This window comes from Salvelinus alpinus, chromosome 21, assembly GCF_045679555.1.
Source record: "Salvelinus alpinus chromosome 21, SLU_Salpinus.1, whole genome shotgun sequence".
Taxonomy (NCBI): Eukaryota; Metazoa; Chordata; class Actinopteri; order Salmoniformes; family Salmonidae; genus Salvelinus; species Salvelinus alpinus.
The window spans coordinates 1,259,713-1,274,412 of NC_092106.1; the positions used below are offsets into that span (position 1 = coordinate 1,259,713).

Sequence of the window (14,700 nt, forward strand, 5' to 3'; positions counted from 1 at the left end):
ACAGTGCTTTCAACATACAGCATTTTCAACTTACATATTTGACACTTTGTGCATGTTCATTTCCAGTAATTCTTCTTCTTCACTTTTTAACTAATAACCTCTCGGTTCACGGCATTCTGATCTTACTGCTACACCACCGTCAAAGACTGATTTCACCTACATTGTAAAACTTTGAAGTAAAAAGTACACTAAATCAGGCCTCCCGGGTGGCGCAGTGGTCTAGGGCACTGCATCGCAGTGCTAGCTGTGCCACCAGAGACTCTGGGTTCGAGCCCAGGCTCTGTCGCAGCCGGCCGCGCCCGGGAGGTCCATGGGGCGGCGCACAATTGGCCTAGCGTCGTCCGGGTTAGGGAGGGTTTGGCCGGTAGGGATATCCTTGTCTCATCGCGCACTAGCGACTCCTGTGGCGGGCCGGGCGCAGTGCGCGCTAACCAGGTAGCCAGGTGCACGGTGTTTCCTCCGACACATTGGTGCGGCTGGCTTCCGGGTTGGATGCGCGCTGTGTTAAGAAGCAGTTGGTTGGTTGGGTTGTGTTTCGGAGGACACATGGCTTTCGACCTTCGTCTCTCCCGAGCCCGTACGGGAGTTGTAGCGATGAGACAAGATAGTAACTACTAACAATTGGATACTACGAAAATGGGGAAGAAAAAAAAAAGTACACTAAATCAAAACTATTTTATTTATCATTGGAGTAACATTAAACAGAGTAATATTCCCACCAACATGAGATAAATAAAACAGATATAAAACAGAAAATGTATCAAATAAGTCAATCAAATCAATGATGAGACAATAAGATCAGAATGCCGTGACCCAAGATCTGAGTTCAAATCCCAGGTAATAATAATTACTGTGTCTTTAGAAAGTATTCACACACCTTGACTTTTTGTTGTTGTTGTGTTTACGTGGGATTTTCAAGTCTTGCCATTAATGTTCAAGCCGACTTAAGACAAAACTGTAGCTAGGCCACTCAGGAAAATTCTATGTCTTGGTAAGCAACTCTAGTGTATCACTGTTCTTTATTAAAAGCTCTGACGAAGGCCTTGAGACCGATACATAAGCTTAATAAAGAACAGTGACACTAGCAAGAGCAGTGTGCGAGTTTCTCTTTTCTTTCAGGTTATTGTACTGCTGAAAGGTTAATTTGTCTCCCAGTGTCTGTTGGAAAGCACAACCAGGTTTTCCTCTAGGATTTTGCTTGTGCTTAGCTCTATTACATTTCTTTTTATCCTAAAATACTCCCTAGTCCTTGCCGATGACAAGCATACCAATAACATAATGCAGCCACCACCATTCTTGAAAACATGAAGAGTGGTACTCAGTGATGTGTTGTGTTGGATTTGCCCCAAACATAACACTTTGTATTCAGGTCACTGATATTTTTTTGCCAGTTTTACTTGAGTGCCTTATTGTAAACAGAATGCATGTTTTGGAACATTTGTATTCTGTACTGGCTTCCTTTTCACTCTGTCAATTAGGTTAGTATTCTGGAGTAAATACAATGTTGATCCATCCTCAGTTCTCTGATCAGAGCAATTAAACGACTGTTTTAAAGTCACCATTGGCCTCATGGTGAAATCGCCGAGTGGTTTCCTTCCTCTCCGGTAACTAGGAAGGACACCTGTATTTTTTAAATGACTGGGTGTCATTACAAAATCATGCTAAACACTATTATTGCTATTATTGCACACAGAGTGATTACATGCAACTTATTAAGCATATTTATTAAGTCTGAACTTATTTAGGCTTGCCTTAACAAAGGGATTGAATAATTAACTTAAGGGATCTTTACATTTTTATTAATTTGTAAAAAATAAATTCAACATAATTCCATTCCGACATTATGAGGTATTGTGTGTAGACCAGTGACACAAAATCTGAACTTAAATCGATTTTAAATTCAGGCTGTAACACAACAAAATGTGGAAAAAGTCAAGGGGCGTGAATACTTTCTGAAGGCACTGTATGTCAAAGTGTTTCAAATATGTAAGTTGAAAACATTGCGTGCTGAAAGTACTGTTTGTGTGTGTGGGTGTCCCTAACCTTGCAAACAGACAAAAAGCTGTGAATGGATAAGTGGTTCACCAATCAGGGCCTTGATGGGCTCGGCAACCATGACAAGGGGTGGTGTGTAAAGAAACAAGTATTTTCCTTCCGGAGAACGTTTCTTTGGGACCATCAGGCATAGGCCTAAAAACTACTTTAGGGAAGTCCCTAGAAAAAGCTGGGAACTAGACAAAAACCTCCAGGGGACCATGACAGAACGTCCTGTGTTTTAAACGTCCTTGGACACAGGAAAGTTCTTGCAATGTTCCCATGAAACCTATCTAGAAAATGAATGACTTATATTCTGAGAACATGGCAACCATGTTCTGTGTATGTTCGTGTGACGTTGATTAAATATTCTCCTAACCCCAAGAAAACTGGACACATGAATGTTCTTACAACGATCCCATGACACTTGTCTAGAACATTAATATTGAATATTCAGTGAAAATGGTAACCACGTTCTGGGTAAGTTCTATTTGACATTAAGGGAATGGTCTCTTGAAAACAGTTATTGCTGGAACATTGCTATGAAAATGTTAGGTAATGACCTAATGAGACTCTGAAGGAAATGTTCTCTAAAGTTTTGGGAACGTTTGTTGCTAGCTGGGCTGACAGATGGGGTGGGGTTTGCCCTCTTTGTTTTTCTACATATGTACACAGTGTTATTATGAAAATTATTCACATGTATTAAAATCAATGCCATTCTAACATAATTCACTGTACAAGACTGGTATTAAATAATAATCTGAGCAAATGCAACATAAATGGAGAGGAATCTATAAGTAGTGCATTGTGTAGGGAATAGGGTGCATTTACCTCAACAGTGATCAACAGCTGATTATTAAGTTGCATACTACTCGTTTAAGAGCAATAAGTCTGCTCATATCCAGTGAATGGAAGTGTGTGTGTAATGTGTGTTGATGGGATTCTTTCAGGTCACGTCCGAACAGGAAGTACTAAGACCACAGGCCCTGACAAGAACTGTAGAGGCTTGAGTGAGGACTTGACTTAACATTAGGGTGACTAAACCCTGAACACACTCCAAACATATGCGTGAGCATGCAGTGCTACTGTATCACACACTCTGCTCTGGTCAAAAGTAGTGCACTACATAGGGAATAGGGTACTGTTTGGGATGCATCCATAGACTACTGCATCCCATCTACACAATACAGTATTTGCATTGTATTGCAACATGACTGAACTTACCTGGATCTCCTAGATGGTGGCACAGACAAAAACAGAAAAAAATAAACCCACATTACATTAGAGGATAGAAGAGAAGAAATCAAAGAAGACACAACAAAGTGTCCTAGAGATATGTTGAGACCATAGAAATATAATTACTAGAAAGGGCCACCCATTATGGCTTCATTGAGTTGAATGGAGATGGCCCCTTCTAGTAAATCCATTCGTATGGTTGAGACACTCATTTGGGATTGAGAAAGTTTCCAGCTCTCTGATTTAATTGAAAAGATGATAGCACCAATAATGTAGTACATTAGTGTCATAAAATGTACACAGAACTTTATGATTTTTTAAACTTCTATCATTAGGTTTGGGAGACTGAGGTTCCATAACAGCACTACACACCGAGTACATCTGTGCACTGCAACACTGCCCCCCAGTGTTACAGGGCCAAACCATGAATATCTTACTCCAAAATCCCCTGAGCAAGAAGGTACATCCAGAGAACTTGTATGGGTGCACCAAGGTGAGCAACTTGTGAGTGATTTAGCCAATGCATTCACGTCTTCCACCCTTTTACACACCACTAAGCTAGTCATATTCTCAACCCTGACAGTCAGCTTGCCTGCTTAAACCAGAGGACCACACTCCTGTAATAAGCTGTTTTTTTTTTGCATTTATCCTCCATGATTTCAAAGGCCTTGCATCCAGGTGCGTGATTAGAATTATATTTTTAAATGATCAAATCAATCAACCAATCTCACCTCTCCTTCCTCTAGCTCCACATCCAGGAAGTCAAAGTCTCTGAAGACTCTGAATTGTTGTTCGGACGTGGTGTCATCCATGTTGTTGTCCTGCTCCTGTGTCCCATCCTCAGATGACACCAGGCTGGGCTGCAGATCCATCAGGTCCAGCTCGCCACAGCTGGAGAAGATCACCTGGGGACGGGAGGATACATAGGGGTGTGTTAAAAGCATACGAAGTGTACGTGGGAGTACCCCACTCCATAAAAAAAGTATGCTTAAATCTACAATTCATATCAAACATATTATTCTCATCAATCTTTTTGATATGTTCCAATGGTGGAACAAACTCCCTCACGACGCCAGGTCAGCGGAGTCAATCACCACCTTCCGGAGACACCTGAAACCCCACCTCTTTAAGGAATACCTAGGATAGGATAAAGTAATCCTTCTAACCCCCCCCCCCTTAAAAGAGTTAGATGTACTATTGTAAAGTGGTTGTTCCACTGGATATCATAAGGTGAATGCACCAATTTGTAAGTCGCTCTGGATAAGAGCGTCTGCTAAATGACTTAAATGTAAATGTATATGGGATCACGGTGCATAAACAACATTATTAGTATATCTATTTTTTTAAACGTCTTCCATATTAAATAGCCGGTCAAGTTACACAATCTTAAGGCACTACTATGACATTGGTTACACATCATTCTTAACCCCTCAACATACACACTGAGTGTACAAAACAATAGGAACACCTTTATAATATTGAGTTGGACCCCCTCAGAACAGCCTCAATTCGTCGGGGATGGACTCTACACGGGGTCGAAAGCATTCCATAGGGATGCTGGTCCACGTTGACTCCAATGCTTGCCACAGTTGTGTCAAGTTGGCTAGATGTCCTTTGGGAGGTGGACCATTCTTGATACACACGGGAAACTGTTGAGCGTGCCAAACCAAGCAGCGTTGCAGTTCTTGACACACTCAAACCGGTGCGCCTGCCACCAACTACCATACCCCGTTCAAAGGGACTTAAGTCTTTCCCATTCACCCTCTGAATTGCACAGATACACAATCAGTCTCTCAATTTGGCGTAAAAATCATTAACCTGTCTCCTCCCCTTTATTTTTAACTGATTGAAGTGGATGTAACAGGTGACATCAATAAGGGATTATAGTTTTCACCTGGTCAGTCTGTGTCATGGAAAGAGCAGGTGTTTCTAATGTTTTGTACACTCAGTGTATAACTTTCACACAATGTCTGCAATATGAGTAGGCCATTATCAAAATGAGTGTGTGTAATTGTTGAATAAGTGATAAGACTGCTGCTGTCTGTCAGTGATTCTGAACAAAAAAAACAACTTTTATGAATACTCAACATTAACTGAGCGTGTGTGTGTGTGTGTGTTTGTGTGTGTCTCACCGAAGGGTTTTTGGTGAGCCCCACTCCTTGTCCACACAGACACAACACATTCACCAGCTTCTCCCGTGTTCTCTTCTGCAGATATGGAGAGAAGAGAGAAGTGAGGTGACGTCCCACCAGAGCAGCGTAGTTCAGATTGTGGAGTAGGACCTCTTGAGAGGACAGCGACGCAAGAAATCAGATTACGTCAATATAAAAATAAAAACATGATCTGACCTTGCATCTCTTTCAAGGAAATGCATCATAACCGTACTGAAAGCTCTCCATCTTGAAAACTTGGCTGCTGACATGCACAATTTTGTGATTGTATTAACAGTAGATCAAAATACTAAAAGATAGTTGAGTAAAATTTCCTTTAAGCTACACAGACTCTTTTTACTTCTGTTGTTTCCTTTAAAAAGACTACACTGTTTGTCACATTCTGACCCTAGTTATTTTGTTATTTCTTTGTTTTAGTGTGGTCAGGGCGTGAGTTGGGTGGGTAATCTATGTTCGTTTGTCTATGTTGGTTTTTTCGTTTGGCCTGGTATGATTCTCAATTAGAGGCAGGTGTCGTTAGTTGTCTCTGATTGAGAATTATACTTAGGTAGCCTTTTTCCACCTGGGTTTTGTGGGTGGTTATTTCCTGTTTAGTGTTTGTGTGTTTCACGTTACGGGACTGTTTCGGTTTTCATTTTGTAGGTTTGTATTTTTGTCGTATTCATTCTCATTAAAAGTCATTATGGATACGTACCACGCTGCGCATTGGTCTTCCGATCCTTCCTAATACTCCTCATCAGAGGAGGAAGAAGAAAGCCGTTACACTGTTCCTGCCCACTGTAAACATTGGATAACTAGAACACCGTAGGAATGCGTTTGTTCTACTTAAAGTACACAAATGTACTGTAATATTTCTGTCATCACTCCTTATGCACAAGTTTTGAAGATTTGACGTATCGTTGACTCTAGCCAAGAGCGCTACACATTGAACTATGCTCAACTTTGCCGTATTGGTCCAGCCAGCCTTCCAGAAGCTTTGCCTTCACACAGCCTGTCTGCCCGTTCTATGGTGTCCGCGTGGTCCTAAATCCAGATGACTAAACACTCCAAACAGCCCCCTCACATTCTGAAATTGCATTCTTGTCCCTCCACCAGTTTGATCATGATTAAAAAAAGAGACAAAAAAAAGAGCAGTACGACAGAGTTGAGCATAGTTCAGTGTGTACATGTTGCACTCTTTCACCAAGTTGTAAAAGGAAGCAGATCAGAAACGGGTTACTCTTTAGTTGACTGATGAAGCTAGTAAGGTAACAATTGTTTAACAGAAAAAAACTAAACTAGTGTTTATTTGCAGTGCTGAGCTAGTATTGTAAATGACATGTAACGTTAGGTAATGTTTCATCCCCTCCCGACTGAGATGAATGAATAAGCAATGCTAGCGAGTAGCTACCACAGCCAGGTCATCTCTAGCCTCAGAAGTTTAAGTCTAAGTCGGAAGTTTACATACACCTTAGCCGAATACATTTAAACTCAGTTTTTCACAATTCCTGACAATTAATGCTAGTAAAAATTCCCTGTCTTAGGTCAGTTAGGATCACCACTTGATTTTAAGAATGTGAAATGTCAAAATAATAGAGATAATTATTTATTTGAGCTTTTATTTATTTCATCACATTCCAAGTGGGTTAGAAGTTCACATACACTGAATTAGTATTTGGTAGCATTGCATTTAAATTGTTTAACTTGGGTCAAACATTTCGTACAAGCTTCCCAAAATAAGTTGGGTGAATTTTGGCCCATTCCTCCTGACAGAGCTGGTGTAACTCAGTCAGATTTACAGGCCTCCTTGCTCACCAACGCTTTTTCAGTTCTCCCCACAAATTTTCTATAGGATTGAGGTCAGGGCTTTGTGATGGCCACTCCAATACCTTGACTTTGTTGTCCTTAAGCTATTTTGCCACAACTTTGGAAGTATGGTTGGGGTCATTGTCCATTTGGAAGACCCATTTGCGACCAAGCTTTAACTTCCTGACTGATGTCTTGAGATGTTGCTTCAATATATCCACATACTTTTCCTGTCCTCATGAAGCCATCTATTTTGTGAAGTGCACCAGTTCATCCTGCAGCAAAGCACCCCCACAACATGATGCTGCCACCCCCGTGCTTCACGGTTGGGATGGTGTTCTTCGGCTTGCAAGCATCCCCCTTTTTACTCCAAACATAACGATGGTCATTATGACCAAACCATTCTATTTTTGTTTCATCAGAACAGAGGACATTTCTCCAAAGAGTACGATCTTTGTCCCCATGTGCAGTTGCAAAACGTAGTCTGGCATTTTTAAGGCAGTTTTGGAGCAGTGGCTTCTTCCTTGCTGAGCGGCCTTTCAGGTTATAACGATATAGGACTCGTTTTACTGTGGATATAGATACTTTTGTACCTGTTTCCTCCAGCATCTACACAAGGTCCTTTACTGTTGTTCTGGGATTGATTTGCACTTTTCGCACCAAAATACGTTCATCTCTAGGAGACAGAACGCGTCTCCTTCCTGAGCGGTATGACGGCTGCGTGGTCCCATGGTGTTTATACTTGCGTACTATTGTTTGTACAGATGAACGTGGAAATTGTTGGAAATTGCTCCCAAGGATGAACTGACTTGTGGAGGTCTACACATTTTTTTTCTGAGGTCTTGTCTGATTTCTTTTGATTTTCCCATGATGTCAAGCAAAGAGGCATTGAGTTTGAAGGTAGGCCTTGAAATACATCCACAGGTACACCTCCAATTGACTCTAATGATGTCAATTAGCCTATCAGAAGCTTCTAAAGCCATGACATAATTTTCTGGAATTTTCCAAGCTGTTTAAAAGGCACAGTCAATTTAGTGTACAGTCTTGGCCAAAAGTTTTAAGAATGACACAAATATTAATTTTCACAAAGTTTGCTGCTTCAGTGTCTTTAGATATTTTTGTCAGATGTTACTATTGAATACTGAAGTATAAGTACAAGCATTTCATAAGTTTCAAAGACTTTTATTGACAATTACACGAAGTTGATGCAAAGAGTCAATATTTGCTGTGTTGACCCTTCTTTTTGAAGACCTCTGCAATCCGCCCTGGCATTAACTTCTGGGCCACATCCTGACTGGTGGCAGCCCATTCTCGCATAATCAATGCTTGGAGTTTGTCAGAATTTGTGGGGTTTTGTTTGTCCACCCGCCTCTTGAGGATTGACCACAAGTTCTCAATGGGATTAAGGTCTGGGGAGTTTCCTGGCCATGGTCCCAAAATATCGATGTTTTGTTCCCCGAGCCACTTAGTTATCACTTTTGCCTTATGGCAAGGTGCTCCATCATGCTGGAAAAGGCATTGTTCGTCACCAAACTGTTCCTGGATGGTTGGGAGAAGTTGCTCTCGGAGGATGTGTTGGTACCATTCTTTTATCATGGCTGTGTTCTTAGGCAAAATTGTAAGTGAGCCCACTCCCTTGGCTGAGAAGCAACCTCACACATGAATGGTCTCAGGATGCTTTACTGTTGGCATGACACAGGACTGATGGTAGCGCTCACCTTGTCTTCTCCGGACAAGCTTTTTTCCGGATGCCCCAAACAATCGGAAAGGGGATTCATCAGAGAAAATGACTTTACCCCAGTCCTCAGCAGTCCAATTCCTGTACCTTTTGCAGAATATCAGTCTGTCCCTGATGTTTTTCCTGGAGAGAAGTGGCTTCTTTGCTGCCCTTCTTGACACCAGGCCATCCTCCAAAAGTCTTCGCCTCACTGTGCGTGCAGATGCACTCACACCTGCCTGCTGCCATTCCTGAGCAAGCTCTGTACTGGTGGTGCCTCGATCCCGCAGCTGAATCAACTTTAGGAGACGGTCCTGGCGCTTGCTGGACTTTCTTGGGCGCCCTGAAGCCTTCACAACAATTGAACCACTCTCCTTGAAGTTCTTGATGATCCGATAAATGGTTGATTTAGGTGCAATCTTACTGGCAGCAATATCCTTGCCTGTGAAGCCCTTTTTGTACAAAGCAATGATGACGGCACGTGTTTCCTTGCAGGTAACCATGGTTGACAGAGGAAGAACAATGATTCCAAGCACCACCCTCCAAGCTTCCAGTCTGTTTTTCGAACTCAATCAGCATGACAGAGTGATCTCCAGTTTTGTCCTTGTCAACACTCACACATGTGTTAACGAGAGAATCACTGACATGATGTCAGCTGGTCCTTTGTGGCAGGGCTAAAATGCAGTGGAAATGTTTTTTGGGGATTCAGTTCATTTGCATGGCAAAGAGGGACTTTGCAATTAATTGCAATTCATCTGATCACTCTTCATAACATTCTGGAGTATATGCAAATTGCCATCATACAAACTGAGGCAGCAGACTTTGAAAATTAATATTTGTGTCATTCTCAAAACTTTTGGCCACAACTGTATGTAAACTTCTGACCCACTGGAATTGTGATACAGTGAATTATAAGTGAAATAATCTGTCTGTAAACAATTGTTGGAAAAAGTACTTGTGTCATGCACAAAGTAGATGTCCTAACCGACTTGCCAAAACTATAGTTTGTTAAAACTTCTCTATGGTAGGGGGCAGCATTCGGAATTTTGGATGAAAAGCATGCCCAAATTAAACTGCCTGCTTCTCGGGCCCAGAAGATATGATATGCATATAACTGGTAGATTTGGATAGAAAACACTTTAAAGTTTATAAAACTGTTAAAATAGTGTCTGTGAGTATAACAGAACTGATTTGGCAGGTGAAAACGTGATAAAAATCCATTCGGGAAGTAGTTTTTTGGGGGGTTTTGGGGTTTTCTATTCAATGCCATTACAGTATCCATTGACTTTGGACTCAAATTGCAGTTCCTATGCCTTCCACTAGATGTCAACAGTCTTTAGAAATTGTTTCAGTCTTGTATTCTGAAAAATGAGGAAGTAAGAGCAGTCTGAATGAATGAACCCTAAAGTGTCATGCGCGCGACCAAGAGAGTGCCTTTCTTGTTTACCTTTTATATTGACGACGTTATTGTCCGGTTGAAATATTATCGATTATTTAGGCTAAAAACAACCTGAGGATTGAATATAAACATCGTTTGACATGTTTCTATGAACTTTACGGATACAATTTGGATTTTTTGTCTGCCTGTTTTGACTGCATTTAGCCTGTGGATTACTGAAGAAAACGCGCAAACAAAACGTAGGTTTTTGGATATAAAGAGACTTTATCGAACAAAAGGAACATTTATTGAGTAAATGAATGTCTGCTGAGTGCAACCATATGAAAATCATCAAAGGTAAGGGATTAATTTTATCTCTATTTCTGACTTGTGTAACTCTTCTACTTGGCTGGTTACTGTTTGTAATGATTTGTCTGCTGGGCTATGTTCTCAAATAATCGTAAGGTATGCTTTCGCCGTAAAGCATTTTAAAAATCTGACACCGTGGTTGGATTCACAAGAAGTTAATCTTTAAACCTATGTAAAATATGTTTTGTTTTCTGAATTTTTATAATGAATATTTCTGTATTTGAATTTGGCGCCCAGCAGTTTCACTGGCTGTTGAAGAGGTGGGACGCTAACGTCTCACGTACCCAAGAGAGGTTTTAACAAGATATTTGTGCAATGGTTGAAAAACAAGTTTTAATGACTCCAACCTAAGTGTATGTAAACTTCCGACTTCAACTGTATCTGTCAGAGAGTGGTATGAGGTGGCTAGTATTACTATCTAACAGCTGTTGTTTGTATGGAAATGTTTTGTAGCCTTTGTTTTGTCTCATTTCAGAAGTAAATGAACTTGGCAATCTTTCACCAGTTGATATACCGTTAGAGAGAGCTGGCAAAAAGTTGGCTAACATTAGATATTCTTTTTGCCTTAATCAAACTAGACCTGAATCAAACGATGAAACCATCGGCCAACGATTGAAGATTGATATTCTGATGTTTTTTCAGTGCAATTAGTCAGTATGGCAAATGTAAGGTTACTGATCTGTCAGTTTCCTTAGCAAATTACCTACTTTCCACACTGACACAGTAATAAACAGCTGTAATGTTACAGGCTTCACTGTCATCTGCACGGGACCGATTTCTTCATCCTGCTCCCGCCCACACCCGCTGGCCTTCTGTCTGACTCCCACACACTACCGCAAGAACTGGTCCCAAACCCAACCGCAGTATGTGACACAGCTCACCAGCCATGGTCCCAGCAATTGTGCACCCTATAGGCAATTTCAAACTTGCAAAAATAACTTAATAAAAAGGTTAAATTACCAGAGATTTTTACATGGGCCTTATATTGTATTACTGGGCAATATCAGCCAATAAGCCATTTTTGGGGGTAGTGGGAAGATTTTCAGACGGTGAAATAATGGGTGATCAATATTTAAGATTATGTAAACTATAGCCTAATCATAGGCCTATTAAGGAAGTACATTTCCTTGGAACGAGAACTGCCCCGTGCTTCTTCACACATGCATAGGCTATATCCTACTCTATTTAATTGAGACCACACATGCACCTGATCTTGCAGGTATGGCTACTGAACTGGAAGCAGCATGAATGAGACACTTGCTACGTTTTGCATAGTCCTATAGAATATAGCCCATCTATTAGGAGGATGATTTGCAGGCAGAGACAAATAAATGGGTAATCAATACTTAAATGAATAGGCGCAACGGTCGCTTACCATAGGAACCTAACCTATGTGCCCGTTGTGCATTTTCCTTTTCAATGATGATTACATTTTTGGATTGCACTTCGACTCACGTTGGTTGAGCGCCCTCCACTTCTTTCCATTATCAATAATGACTTACAGAGACCGTAGTAAACTTCAGTCTAATCATAATTAAGTTCATTTCATATTCAAGTTAACTGCCACGTGATTCTCTGCCTATGTAGGCAGCCTACTCTATTTCAATGAGACCACACATACTAGGCGCACTTGAACGCTCACGCCCAACTAGGAGAGGTAGGCTATTGAAGAAGCAGCGAATGTGTGAACAATGCAAAGATATGTGCATTTAATACATTAGGTAGGCTAACGCATACAAAACAGAAAGAGGACCGTTTCCAAATAATCTGTCAGGGCAGATATCTATTTAGGCAATCCCTAGCTGCTGGGCTGCTCAGTCCTGGCCCTGGGGGTCTGCCATTCTGTGGGTTGTCACTCTGGCCTTGGCTTAACACAAGCAAAACCAGTAATGAATGTTTCACTAAGATCCTAAAGCTGAGTGGGGTGTGTTGGATTGGGGCGCTGCAGTGTGCAAGTAAAAAGAGCTCTACAGTACTATTAGGCCTATGAGATTAATGTATCTTAATGTATATTTTAGGTGTTTTTTATTTATTTTCAAAACTTTCCCCCTGGAAAAAAAAAATTAAAGGTGGGAACTGGGAAGGAAATTGTGTTGGGAGAGAGTTGAGTTATTGACTAGACTGGTGGGGGTCAGGCGTGCTGGCGGCTCGGGCTGGCTGGTCGGTCTGGCTGAAATTTGACATAGAGGATGTCTTAATAAAGTCAATCAAAAGTGTGTCTTTTTCAAGAGTTGTTCATTTGTTAGTCTATTGGTTAAAGGTCCAACACAATATTTGTTATTGAATTACCTTTGATCTAGTTCAGACTGATTAGTCACATTAAACCTATTTAATAATGATCTCTTGCCTAGCTTGATGACTGTGGGCATTTTTGCTTACTTTTTGTTCAAAATGGAGACAGCATATTGGATTGTGTAAAAATGCAGGATATGAGCTTTAGATGTCCCACTCTAGCTCTGGTCCAGGGGGTAGTGCGCGTTTCTCCACTACTACTGGACACTACTAGTGGAGGAGCGCACACTATGCCCTGGACCAGAGCTACATTGACTCTTACTTTTTATGTTTGTTGTTATTTCTCGCTTCCTGATCATAATAATCCTGGAGGCCAGATCTGGGTGTGCTTTAGCCAACTCCTCTGTAGTGGTCCTTGCCATGGCATACAAGAAACGTGAGGGTTTGGCTAAAGCACAAACAGGAACTAGTGACCAGGCTAGACAGAGGTAACATTCTGGAAGAGAAAGGGAGAGATTGACTTGTGAGGTTTGGGGTTGGGGGTGAGACAGACCTGAGAGGACAGAAAGGGGTAGACTGACCTTGGAGGACTGGGGGAGAAGGGGGTGGTCGGTAGCCTAGCGATTAAGAGCATTGGACCAGTAACCAAAAGGTTGTTGGGTCGGATCCCCGAGATGACTAGGTGAAAAATCTGTTGATTGTGCCCTTGAGCAAGGCACTTAACCATAATTGCTCCTGTAATAGCTCTGGAGAAGATCGTCTGCTAAATTACTCAAATGTAAATGTAAAATGTAAGGGGGACACTGACCTGAGAGGACTGGGGGTGGAGTGGGAGACTGACCTAGGAGGAGTGGTGGAAAAGGGGGAGAACGGGGGACACTGACCTGAAAAGACTGGGGGAGGAGGGGTGAAAGGGAAGGCTGACCTGAGAGGACTGGGGTATTTTCCAGCTGACTGGAACCAGGACGTTGTTGGAGGTGGAGCCCGAGGAGGTGGAGGAGGTGCTGTAGGTCACAGCTATGGCCCGGCTTTTCCCCTCCCGGCCTGGAGAACCTTGCAGCTCCTCATACCTTCTGCCAATCACTGGGGTCTACAAACACACACGCCTTAGTAAACACAGGGACCATAGTAAGTCACACACAGAGCACAGTTTTGGAGCAGAAGCGGAGTGTCTCTGCAGCAGTAAGTCCATGATTGGACAGCTCCCATTCCTCTATGACTGCTCCAGTCTAGCCCTCCCAGCCAGGACACGCAGCAGACCAACTATTCAGCCGCTCATCAATATTTCAACCCCTGCCAGGCAGCGTTTGTTAAGCCCTTAGTACTGTCCATTGGCAGCCGTTCATAGCCCCAGCAGCTCAATTACCGAGCAGGAGAGATTCGCACATTAAGGAAAATAACATATCCCCCCCATCTTGGCTAAATTATCTTATTCAATCCACCTGCAGTCAATTTACACAGATTCCATGTGCCTCTGGTAGCATGCTGTTCTTCTGCTGTGTTCTTCTCCCCACCCCCTTCCGTCTAAAAATACTGAGGAATTTGTCTGAGAAACGAGGGGTAAGTTTGTTCAATCATTCCTCTCTAGGCTGTAATGCTCTCTGTTTGGCTGGAGCTCACTCCCTCTCCACCCCAGCCCAGTTTGAACTCTCCTCCTCCCTGGTTCCCACACAAAGGACGGCAGCAGCCCTGTCTGACAATATTTCCTGTCATTCATAAACCGCACAAATAGCTGCCTGTTTGGTTCCCAGTCTGTCTGTCTGTCAGCCCTCACAACA

At 42.0% G+C, this 14,700-nt stretch overlaps 1 protein-coding gene across 7 annotated transcripts in view; it reads right to left on the reverse strand.

The window, feature by feature from the left end:
• Nucleotides 1-14,700, reverse strand: part of LOC139547551 (protein furry homolog) — a 236,771-nt gene that overhangs the window by 32,350 nt on the left and 189,721 nt on the right. For all 7 annotated transcript variants that reach the window (XM_071356440.1, XM_071356436.1, XM_071356437.1 and 4 more), the window contains exons 51-53: nucleotides 13,848-14,012; nucleotides 5,403-5,477; nucleotides 4,002-4,175 (exon numbers count right to left, since the gene is read on the reverse strand). In XM_071356440.1, the coding sequence (XP_071212541.1) occupies nucleotides 4,002-4,175; nucleotides 5,403-5,477; nucleotides 13,848-14,012 (414 nt within the window). The remainder of the gene's footprint in view (nucleotides 1-4,001; nucleotides 4,176-5,402; nucleotides 5,478-13,847; nucleotides 14,013-14,700) is intronic.